Genomic DNA, 12,464 nt, shown 5'->3' with positions numbered 1-12,464 from the left:
AAACTTGTGTTTTTTATCATTTTTCGTAATTAATTTTAATTCCTTATCATCGTTAGGTACGTATACATATTTTTTTAAATCAGACTCACCGATGCAGAGTCCGCACAGTAATAAAATCGTGATCCTTGCGTAGAATTTCACCGAAGAAGACATGGTACCGCCTTGAAGTCGCGCGTGCAGTCTAAAGTTTTATTTCACGCACAATTTTTCGTGTCGATATATCTCTTCCTCTCCCCCTGCCTTTTGTTTTACTTGTACTTTTTACCACGCTGTTTATACCAACTTTATTTTACTTCTTGATTATCACACACAACGATATATGAAACGAACAACTATTCTGCGATGGATAAAGTCGCCGATTATGTCGTGTATTCTTGTTTATTTGTTGTTTATTTTCTATCAAAATAGCGACGAACGAAGTTGCGATATCCGTCTCGCAGAATCTGCTACCGCTGCTGGCGAATCGCCGCAAGAATTTAAAACGAAAGATTATTTATACTCTTGAATTTTCTCCGATCACTGCAAAGCTCAAAAAGCACCTGAACACTCTTCTGAAACTTGTCATTAATACTATTAGCTCACTTGTTTCCACGATTTCAGTCGTCTCAACGTTTATTCCACCCTCGGTAACTCGATCGTTCGTTTTACACTTAGCACATGAATTTGTGCCACAGTAATGGTTTATTTATCACTGCAGAAGCGAAGAAATGCAGTCGTGGATTTGCAATATACAGCCTGCAGAAACTTTATAACGCTATTTATACGTACAGTAATAAAAGTTGTAAAATACTTTTTCACCAAGTCTCTCTCCGCTTACTTTCTCCTAACAAGGATCGTCTCTCTCTCTCTCTCTCTCTCTCTCTCTTTCTGTTTCGCTATCGAATCAGGTGAAAATCAATGATTCACTATTTCGTGGTAAAATTTTGTCAGCAGCAGCTTTCGGTTAGCTAAAATTTGTAGGGAAAAAACCAACAAATTTAACGAAAAAAAGACGAGGAATAGAAATAAAAAATTATTCCTACTCTTGTTGTCGTTGGTTTGTCAAATCGAACTTCTTAATCTTCCTCGGAAGTTTTGTTTTTTCTTCTCTTTTTACCGTACTTCGATTACGGTTTTTTACGCTGATATTCTTGAAGCTCGATCGAGGGAGAGCGTCGCTTTCACCTGCGTCGTCAGCGGCGTCGCTGTTCAACTGACATAGAGTTTCGCGCAAACCGTTGTGCTGCCCGCGGAATCGGACCAACCCTTGTGCGCAACGCGGAACTCGAACGAGACTCATGATTTTCTTTGAAAACTGATAAAACCGCCGACTCGTCGATTTTAAATCGCCTCATTTACCTTGCTCTCCTTTTTCATAATCTGATTCTTGTTTTTCTTTTCTTACTCCGCATCTATACAAGAAAGTAAAAGCCCTGAATTCAAAGATGAACGAGAACGATGAATTTCGCGAAACAATAGTAGTAATAGTAATAGTAGTAATAGTAGAAATAATAGTCTCGAGTACGAGGTGAAAAAAAATTGGAACGATTTTGAATAATCCAATCAGTGATAAAATAGTCAAAGTGAATTATGACATAATTTGATATTATTAACATACCTGCGATATTAAAATTACTTTTCATAAAAAAATTTAACAAAACTGAGGTGCTTCATGGGTTGTATAATATTTTGTGATTAATTTGTGGTTTTTTTTTTTTTATCTTTACATATTCACATATAATTGATAAATTAATACAATTTTCACAGTTGTAAACATTGAACGAAAAATTATTTACAAAATTAGAAGAAAACTCATCGTACACGCATCTCATTTGCAAACCTAATTTGATCGTATTACGAGACGTATATACCGAAGTCAATATACTTGTATCATGTGCAATAATGTAGGTATTGCATCTAATTGCTGCTGAATTCGTAATTGGCAAATTATGCCATGTATACTTAATACATAAAGTAATCCTTATCGGTTGTATAATACACAATATATTTCTACCAAGAGTAGATCTTCTACTCGTCCTCTTCCCGCGTTTATAACAAGGGAATAACGGCGGGAATTCTTCCTTTATAATTATTCTTTTATAAGAATTGAGCACAAAGACGTCTGAGCCGCAGCTTTTCTTCTTTTGCAGGCTTCAAATATACACTATAAGCTTCATCTGTATATAATAATCTTCTTCAGAGAGTTTAAGCGCTCGACTAAGTGATGAACTTGAAATAATAATGCGGCGATGATTGCCTCTGAATCGTTAAAATATTCCAACACGCCTGCAAGCTTTTCGTTGTAATTAAGTACGTACATTATCATGCAATATATCGAATACAATTTTTGCAGCCAGCTTAATTGAAGATTTTTCAGGGATTTCTCTGAATTTCTACGAAACGTGGGCAAAATATTCTGTAGGTATACATACTCTGCAAGTATTCATATTTAGGTACAAAATGAAAATCAGTTTTGTATCTGTTTAGTATTGTTTTTTGATTATGAAAATTCGTACTACATTTTCTTGCATTAATCATTGCGATAATTTGATACGGCATTGACGACTATAATCCTACTAAATAATTACATTTGCCAAATTTTCTAGCAATAGTAACAAGCGTAATTTTTATCCATGTTGCACACAGTCCAAAGCGCAGATAATTTTAGAGCTTTTTCGTTGTGCCCGAGCGCAAGAGCTTTCACATAATCGTCAGTTCGACGACTTACCGCCATCGACTAGCCGAGAATCGAGACAACTGTTCTACGCTTGTCTCTCTTGCCCGTTGTGTATGCATTCGTGTAACGTTAGCAGTTACATACACGTTGGTATAATCCAGCATCAGCAGCAGAGTCGTCAGCGTGAAGAGAAAAGCCCCTTGATGCACCTATTTGCCGGAATGACTGAGCCAACCAAATCCATCAAGTTGGCTTATCACTCCACCTGATTGCCTGGTAGGGGGGATATTTGCAAAACGATTAGTAGACAATTCGCCTTCCCAGCACGGAGGAAACGGCTCGACCAGATTGCCGTGCATATCCTGCGGCGCTTTTCGATCCAGCAGCTCAGCTGCGTTGTGATAAATTTCGTTTATCGCCCGGTGTGCAGGAGCGAAAATAAAACCCCCCGCGAATTTCGCGGATACCACGTGCTGTGTTATATGCTAAATAAACACCGTTCTCCGCGCGATTTTATTCGTTTTCATTCTTTTTCCTTACCCCCGCCGCTTTTTTCTTTCCGCTCCTTCTTCTTTCTCTATCGCACTTTTGCTTTTGTTTTTATTCCTGCTTTCGCGCAATAAATAATCACAAAAATAGAGCGGAGAAGTTTATGGAAAAAGAGAGGCAGAGGGGAAAATCCATCACGTTGCATCGATGCAGCAACTTCGACTCGTATCTACCTCTCGCATTTTTATTCTCTTATACTCTTTTTTACGAATATAGACGGTTTTTTATCACTTGACATGTCTGGGTGCTTGCAGTACAGCACGTTTTATTTTATTATCATTTCACGCATGCGCGCCATTCGGTAATTCGCACCATCTGCACGGCAACGGATTGCGGACTTTCGATTCGAGGATAGTCGGGGGCGGGATGTGAAATGGACGAGAATTTTATTCATCTAACTATATAATACCTACCATCATGCGGAGTGTTTGGGAAATAGTGGAAAACAGAGTTCAGATATTTATATTCTTATTTTATCTTATTTTATCTTATTTTCACCTTGGAAATTATATTCCAAGCAACGAAACAATGCTGTAATAAACATTGATGATATATCATTTTTCAAACGATGGAAGAACATTTTTTTTATTTTTTTTTTGTGATTAAACCGCTCGTAATACAAAATCGTAAATAAGCATACCAAATTCTGTAACAATTCATCGGAAATCTTGAGAATTTTCAATTCCTTCGTAAAATTTCATTTTCGTATTCTCAAAACTATTTCACAGATGTTAAAACTTGTTTGTTATAAACTTGTTTTAATTTATGTTATTCCTGTTTCAAGTCCCTTGTCAAAATCAAAGACTTGGAACAACTTTGAATTTATTACACCGATACTTTATTCATACATTGTGTTGATTTTAGAGAATTTGATGTAATAACTTATAAAATTTATCGCACTCGAAAATTTCTGCCAGAATGTTGGAATAATTTGTAATGTTTGATGTAATTTTGCGATAACCGGAAAGCTCCCGTGCTCTGAAAATTGCGAAGCAATGTTTCATTGCTAAACTATGCAGCTAATTTCAGTATGCGGTAGAGAGCAAAATTTGTGCAGGAGGGAAAACCTACCGAGACAAATATGTAACAAATTTAAACTTGTATGATACTTTTACCATAAAAAATGTGATAAAAAAAACCTTCGATAATAAGATGCAAACTCTTTGAAGTCTCGTACATTTTATTTTTCACCACCCTTTTTCCTGGCTTATTTCGAACCGTTCTTCCGAGATTAAATCACGCATACATCTCGCTTTATCCGAGCTCGCGGATATTCATTACACGAGCTTTATTATCGCGGCTGTGTTTAAACTGTAATTGAATTACAACCAGACTTGATTAGAAATTTCGCGAGCTCAGTTACAATCCTTGATAATATTCTCTATAAAAATCCTCTAAGATTTCCAAAAATTGAAATTAAAACTATCGTCTGATAGATCAGCTCTTCATTATGCACATAGTAGGTACGTGGTTATTAAATTGGATTACATTACATGGTACATTAAATTTTAATTCAGGTAGAGTAACTCGGATATAAATTTTACGCCGATATGTACTCGCCTCGGGCGAACGCGAGTTCACTTCTACGGCGGAACAAATTAATCTTTAACAACGTCGTCGCCGACATGCATAACTCTGTATATACCTACGTAGATCTACCTATAACGGTTGAATGTGCGAAGCTTACATAGGTGGGGGGGGGCACGTAACATCGTCAAGCGCAACTTCTGCACGCGGTACAGCGTATAAGCAGCAGCTGACACGAACCGTCTTACACACATCCAAGAATTTTCCCGAACTCAACTTGCGGGTACGACTAGAGCTTTCTATACACAGCTAGAGAGTTTCGAAATACTTCGCAAGTCTTTTGCAGCTGCAGCGAATGCAGCATAGTAAACTATCTCGTTCCGTGGCCGGGAAATTTTTCCGGCGTATCTGCTACATATTGCATTATAACACAACTTACAAGAATGTATAATAAGAACTTCGTCTCTCACATTTTATTGAAAATTTTTGGCAATTAATTGATAGTTTGAACATGCCGTGAACATAATTTTTACAGTTATAAATAAGTTTTCGGTTCGTATGAATTTTATTATAAATACAGTTGAGGATATGTACGATGTAAATTGATGAAACAATCTAAAGTGATGTTAATGAATGTATAATAATTAGTGTGATTGACGAATCAAATTACGACTAATTTTGAAATTTTTTTTCAAGTTTTTATTTCAACGTCGTGGTGTTTTTTATTTATTTATTTTTTTTTCATTTCATCGTCTTTTCTAGGTGTAAATTTATTAAATACTACGCGTCGACGCGCTGCATGGTTGGAGAAGAAAATTCTTACTTTAAGAGAGGGGTAATATGCGTACATAATACGCGTCTAGGTGTAATAACCTGAATTCCACGTGCTACTAAAGTATATTCTACGTGGTTATTAAATTCTAGGTCGCGCGAAACGTTCTGGCCACTAAAATGACCAAATTTAATTACCGCTATTACACTGCGCTGCTTGCACTGGGAATTTCTATAGGTACATACCCACTTTTGCACTTGCCTGTACCTTGCACTCGGGTGAAAAGGAAGGAAACGTAATTTGATCATTTCTGAACCGTGAACAAATTTTTTACGTTCAAACAAAATTTCATACTATGATTGATCAATGATCTATATTCGCAGGTGAATCAATCTCAACACTGCACCGAAGCACTTTACAACGGATAAATGTTCAGGCGTTAGAATAATTTCTAATTTTTATCCAAAAAAAAAAAAAAAATAACAAGTATAAATTCTATCATATTCCTGAACCTACTTGAAGGTACTTTTTCATCACGTGTGATGACTATGATTCTTAGTCAAGGAGCTTTTTGATCTCAAACGACGGGTTGAACTGTGTCATTACGGAAAGCGGGCGTAAGAGCCGTGGCGAAACCCTTCCTTTGTGAGTATGTTTTAAGTTTGATCGTCGCCGACAGGCACTGAATGAAGCTAAATGTACCCGAAGCGAACACGAAAAGGTTTCTAAAGGCGGTCTCGAGACTCAAGTTTTCCGATCCTTGTGCCGTCACCATTTATCCCGCAGTGGATAACAATAATCAATAACACACGATTGTGTCCGATGTTCCTGATGTTTGGCGAGGGTGATGAATGGGCAGCGGGGTAGGATCTTCGAATCGCGCGATTCTCAACTCGGTATCGTTGCAGATACGGTGAACAGAGCGAGTGTTATTGAAGATTCAAGCCGCGACCAATCCAGCGATTCTAATTCTTAATCTTTAATCGACTCTAATCGAAGTAAAACAATCGCATATTCTTCTTTAAAACGAAGTACTCAAGAATTGAAATTATTCATCACGTAGAGATACGGTTTTTATCTTATAGTATGATCAGCGAAATGAAAATGATGGTGAAAATTCATCATTGCACTTGTTTCATTGGATAAAAATGTGTCTTTCGGTAGAATAAACATAGCTCAATAATTACACTGAGAAAAATTTCATTTGTTATAGTACCTAAAAAAATTCAGTAAAACAGGTATCGTTAGAAAAACTGTTTGAATATTCTTGGAATTACGAAAAACGAGGTACACGCAACCATTTTGCGCTATTGTCGATCCTTTTTTGGTAATTGCAACGCAAAATCAGTTTGTTCGATTTACTCTACTTTTTTAGTTAAACAAGGCTTTAACATGAATTTATCGTTGCACGAGCAATAAATTTTCGCAACAGTTACAAGAAAATATAGTAACAGTGGTCGTAATGAGAAAGAATAGTAACGGATACTAGAGTTTCTGGTAACCGCTACAAAACTAATTTTCATTATGTACCTAGAACTATATTTTTTGATTGTGGTAAAAAATGAAAATAGTTAAGGACTGAGCGGTAACCGGAACTAAAAATTTCTTTCAATGTACAGCCAAGATAATTATCGTTTTAATTTCAAATTCTTTTACAAGAAAGAATCGCAGAAGACCACTAAAAAATGTGATCCATCCAAATGAACAACTCCTTGAGTATTAGCAGGTGAAAAATTTGTTTGGACTAAATAAATTCTCACTGATTCTGATCAATATCAATCTGTCTGTGCATAATATCCTAAGCTTTCCTTGGGTCAACTATACGATCCAATCATATTTACATATTTACTTGCTAACAGTCTAAAGTCATCCGTTTACTCGACCGAATAAATTTCTCTTTCGTGATACGCTCAAACAGGTGAAATGTTCAAAACTCAGTGATTGCAAAAAACTTGTGATATCGGCTCGATTCTTGCCAGATTTCAAGAAAAGAAAAAAAAGCAGAGAAAAGTCTCACACGTAAATGGCAATAAAAACTTTTACTGTGAAAAATTCCAATTGTTTCAAAATTAATCACTCGTTCTTAGTTTAAGTTTATAATTACATTTCCTACATTTCATCTGGTTTTCCCGCTATTTTATACCATTTGTTCTTTTTATTTTTCGTTTTTTTTTCTACCCTACTTTGTCGACACAGTACAGAATTTTCTTTTCTCTATCGTCCCGCAGGAGAGTGGACACACTGATAAAAGGTGTTTCGCTCCGTGGTGAACATAGTTTCGGGAGGATGGGGGGGGGGGGATGTGCAGTCTTGGAGCAAAATAATTCAAGCATCTTGAATTATCGACCAGCCAGAGACGGAAGTCTTCGCTTGGTTTTCTTGACGGATGTAGTTCATGGAAGTGAAACAGATGGCGTCACAATCCGGGTTGGCGAAAAGCAAGCATGTATGCCAACGTGACCAGCGCGGAGATTGATGCGGGTGGCGAAGGGATGACGAGGTGAGAAATTGCGCCGCGTGGCGCTCCAGTAAGTGTTATTAATTCCCATCAGCTGTGAAATCTGTGCTTGTTCCGTCAGTTTGCTTTGTGGCAATTTAACGGTGGAATTACGCATAACAAACACACACACAGAGATCCCTTCGCCGAATAACTCTGCGCGTATGTGTTGCGTGAAGTTTGCTGCGTCTAACAAAATCTTTGATTTTTCATACTTCTATCGGTGATAATAAATACAGCTGTTAACAACCCAGAGAATCGCAGGAGCAAATGATGGCCAACGAAGTAAGGATGATAGTGAAATGGTGCGGCAAGGAGTACGAAATATGCAACATAACCGAAAACGACACCGTATCCACTCTCAAGGATATCGTCCATAAGGAAACTGGCGTAAGGCCCGAACGACAGAAGCTTCTCAACCTCAGATTTAAAGGTTATGTTATGTTGTGTTTTGACTCGATGGTCGATATCATCGCCGTGGTCGTCTTTTCATTATTGTCACCGTCATGAATTAAGCGAGATATCGGAACTGGAATGTTTTTCGGTGAACTAACGTTAATCACAGAGTAACGATGCTCAATTCACTCGATCAACGTTTTATTGATGATCGATTTACGAATGTATTCTTTATAATAATCGATCAATGCGGATGATCGTACTGCAGTTCCATAATTCGAATTTCTAGTCTGCAAATAAATAACTCCGGGCACTATGCAGTCCCTATTTACCATTAAGTATTTAAACACGTGGAGGGAAGTTTCATTCATAACGCCGATAAACGAGGTGTTTATTCACGTTATTTTGTTTATCGAATCCACCGAGTCGGCACAGTTCTTCCTTACCGACGAATCAAGTTTGGTTGCATCAGATATTCAATAACAAAACCGGAAGAAACTCAATTTTCGTTGACTACTAAGTATTAACGATCAACAGAAATATCATCAATGTCATACATATATTCCAATAATGGTATCCATATTATTCGAAAGCAGAACTTGAGAATCGTCACTGTTTACTTTTTATTTTCTCCATTGTTACCATTTCAATCAGTATTCTGATTTGAATAAATGTTGAATCTTTAGAAATCAGCTGAAGGTCCAATTACGCATATATTGAAATAGCAATTTCATCTTACAAAAGCTAGGAATATAAATTGTATAATTGAAGTAAAATTGCAAGCATGTAGTTCCAACATGGACGGCGTTGGCACACTAGACGTTTTATTTCAGTTTTCACATTATTCGTAGCTCTGCGCAGTTGACAATCGTCATTTCACGCCGAATTCAGCGACGACAGGAATAGATAAGCACATAAGTTTTGAATTGAGTCTGCGATATTTTTCTCCTCTAATGAGTCAAAAATGGAAGGACCGAAAGTATTTTTGTCTCCGTGTTTACGATGATCGATCCAGAATAATAAAGATCGTTTGAATCGGTAGAAACTTTCGTAAGTAAAATCTTGCAATAACTCTGAAGAGTCAACATACTCTTCACTTTCCTGTTCATGTAACTTATCTTTGGGAAATTGGCTTCGGTCAATAAAGATCATCGTCGCGATTACTGTCACAACAGCATCGCTTTGAAATGCGAAAAGCCACGTATTCTCGTTTACACGATAAACGGAATCAGGAGCTCTTAACAAACTTTACGTTTTACCGAACACAGGCAAAGCAGCGCAGGACGAAGACACGATCGGAAAACTGAGTATAAAACCGGGCTTCAAACTGATGCTGATGGGCTCGAGAGAGGAGGACATCGCGGAGGCGAGCCAAGCGCCGGAAAACGTGCCGGACGTGGTGAACGACCTGGACATTGCCGAGGAGGAGGTGATAATCGAGAAGGCTGAGGTCTACCTCGCGAAAATCAACCGCAGGATACAGGACTACCAGGTAATAGAGCTGAACCCGCTTCGGGAGGGGATGAAGCTGCTGGTCTTGGACATAGACTACACCCTCTTCGACCACAAATCGCTGGCCGAAAGCGGCCACCTGCTGATGCGGCCGTATCTCCACGAGTTCCTTACCATGGCCTACAAGGACTACGACATCGTGATATGGTCCGCGACGAGCATGAAGTGGATAAACGAGAAGATGCGGATGCTCGGTGTCTCGTCCCATCCGAATTACAAGATAGCCTTTCACTTGGATTCGCTGGCGATGATAACGGTCCACACGCCGAAGTACAGCGTCGTCGATGTCAAGCCGCTGGGCGTCATATGGGGAAAGTACAAGCAGTTCTCTGCGAAGAACACCATCATGTTCGACGACATAAGGCGGAATTTCCTCATGAACCCGCAATCCGGGCTCAGGATAAGGCCTTACAAGCAGGCACACTTCAACAGGGACAAAGACCGGGAACTGCTGAAACTCGCCAAGTATTTGAAGCTCATTGCCAAAGTCGACGACTTTCAGACCCTGAATCACAGGAAGTGGGAGGAGTATGTGTCGAAGAAGAAGAGGAGCGAGAGACGCACCGAAGGAGATGAGCAGAAACTCTAGTATTTTTCAATCGAACTAACCGAATCTCGTTGTTCCGATTCTCCTCTCTAGCCATCGGCGACGACATATTTTTCACCCATGATGATTTTGTTCCGTACGATTATCGCCTTCTTTATTTTATGTTCTACAAGTATACGGAATATACGAAAGCGGACACTGCCTGTTCTACAAGCTATACCGTACAGCTTTGGTAATTCTCTGAGAAGAGGAGTAATTGTGTTTTTTATACCTGTAATAGAGACGTCGTCTATTAAACGATGTGATTATGGTAAGATTACCTGTACGTAAGATTAATTAAAAATATGTATTTTCGATATGACGGATTCTATACGTAGCCGAAGTTGTTGTTCATTGCTCAGGAGGTTGAGAATGATTTACCCATTACCATAAGTGATTATACTATTATATATACAATACAATGAATATATATATGTATACCCTTTTACCCCGTTCTCGCGTATGTACATTGGCGCATTTATTGTATCGTGTATGAATGTTAAGTTATTTATGAATCCTGTATAGAAATAAATTTTTTTTTTTTTTTTGTTTGCTTCTTTTCTCCAGTATTATTAGCGAAGTATTATCCAACCCGCCCCCAACTCAAGAGATGTTTTACGATAATTCGTTTAGACCTCTTACGCGTTTGAGGATGCAAGTATTCGTGCTTCGGCAATTGATCAGAGAGATTATAGTAATATTATCGCACACGTAGATTTGAGAAAGGATTGTTTCAAGCTGTGGGAAATTTTGGTCACATCCAATATCAATTCTTGACGGCGACTTTCGCGCTCATCATTCTAAATGACGAATATTTCAGTAAACATTTGTACACATGTGGACATTGATTCAGAGACGGCTAGTTTTTTGGGCCGAGTCGATTACGTTGGTAACGCAAATTCAACCTGCAGTGCCACCGTCGGCTGGCCGCTCCGGGATGAATCTGTGTTATCAACGCAATAGACTCGGCCGTAAAACTAGCCGTCTCTGAATTAATGTCTGCATATGTACGTGCTCGAAAAATTCTCTCACGTCAATTTAAATACTCAACTTTACCAAAGCTGGTTCATTTTTCGTACTGAATATCATCAAATTTTGTCGTACTACAAAAGTAATGGGATTTATTAATTACAGCGATTCCACGACATCCGTCTTGCATTTTATACAAAGGCCTCGATTTGATTGAAAATATTCGAATACTTACGTACACTCAGGCACGTTTTAAAGACTTGTCTATTCATTTTCTAATCTTCCGAAAACCGACTACTTCATCTTCTCGCGCTCCACTTCATCTACGTTTTCTGTAGCTGTAGTAGTAGCACGTAGGCAGATCGTTTAAATCTTACCAAAACTTTGATCTTATCGGTCAACATCACAGGGCTAAGGCAATGGTTGAAAATAAAAACACACTCCAGTCTGTTTGTTTGCAAAGAGATCATAATTTTGGGCTCACTTTGTATTACAAATTGCAATTCAATTTCACTAGCAATTAATCACAATAAAAAGGTGGTTGTTTTTCATCTTTTGAAACATGAATCACAATTTCGTCATTGAGGAAAATTCTTAGTTTTGATTAGTACACAGTTTTTAACGATTTTCATTAGTTCTAGATACGAAATGAAAATGAGTCATTTTGTAGCTTCAACCAGAAAATCTAGTATATTACAATACGTTTTGATTACGGGGATTCATATATTCTATTGCGAGTATCGTGCAATAATAAATTGATGTAAAGAGCCTTATGCGACTTAACAATTGAAATAAATCAAACAAACGGATTTAATGTGGTAAAACCCAGATAATTCAAAAGTATCGACAAATTTAATTACACTGGATTTTTATTTGTACATCTTCATATTCTTGTCAATACTACGATGCAATTTTTTACGGTTTATGTTGTTCCGAGTCCAGAAAAGAGTAGGTTTAAATGGTCTTCGGGTAAAATCATGTTGCACGTACATGGAGCAAC

The 12,464-nt window shown here is 37.9% G+C and overlaps 2 protein-coding genes across 3 annotated transcripts in view; one reads left to right on the top strand and one right to left on the bottom strand.

Annotated features, from left to right (window-relative positions):
• LOC124302947 (lymphocyte antigen 6G) overlaps window positions 1-1,200 on the bottom strand; it is a 60,994-nt gene extending 59,794 nt beyond the window's left edge. Inside the window, exons 1-2 of one of the 2 annotated variants that reach the window (XM_046759559.1) lie at window positions 1,023-1,200; window positions 90-947 (exon numbers count right to left, since the gene is read on the bottom strand). In XM_046759559.1, the coding sequence (XP_046615515.1) occupies window positions 90-153 (64 nt within the window). In that variant the 5' untranslated portion in view covers window positions 154-947; window positions 1,023-1,200. Of the gene's footprint in view, window positions 1-89 lie in introns of both variants that reach the window. The other variant, XM_046759557.1, reaches the window with a different exon arrangement.
• Window positions 1,201-8,040: 6,840 nt separating this feature from the next.
• On the top strand, window positions 8,041-10,812 carry LOC124302939 (ubiquitin-like domain-containing CTD phosphatase 1). Its single transcript, XM_046759547.1, has 2 exons — window positions 8,041-8,434; window positions 9,666-10,812. Exons 1-2 carry the CDS (start codon window positions 8,272-8,274, stop codon window positions 10,496-10,498), a joined length of 996 nt encoding a protein of 331 aa, XP_046615503.1. The 5' UTR covers window positions 8,041-8,271; the 3' UTR covers window positions 10,499-10,812.
• Window positions 10,813-12,464: the final 1,652 nt, after the last annotated feature.

The sequence above is a fragment of the Neodiprion virginianus genome, chromosome 4 (genome assembly GCF_021901495.1).
Source record: "Neodiprion virginianus isolate iyNeoVirg1 chromosome 4, iyNeoVirg1.1, whole genome shotgun sequence".
NCBI classification, from domain to species: Eukaryota; Metazoa; Arthropoda; class Insecta; order Hymenoptera; family Diprionidae; genus Neodiprion; species Neodiprion virginianus.
Note: the sequence above shows the minus strand (reverse complement) of the source record. Positions and strands in the feature narration are given on the sequence as shown.

Excerpts from the sequence above, each read along its gene's own strand:
- LOC124302939 (XM_046759547.1), top strand. The coding sequence starts at position 8,272 with ATGATGGCCAACGAAGTAAGGATGATAGTGAAATGGTGCGGCAAGGAG. Across the intron at positions 8,435-9,665 it reads TCTCAACCTCAGATTTAAAG|GCAAAGCAGCGCAGGACGAA; the intron begins GTTATGTTATGT and ends TACCGAACACAG.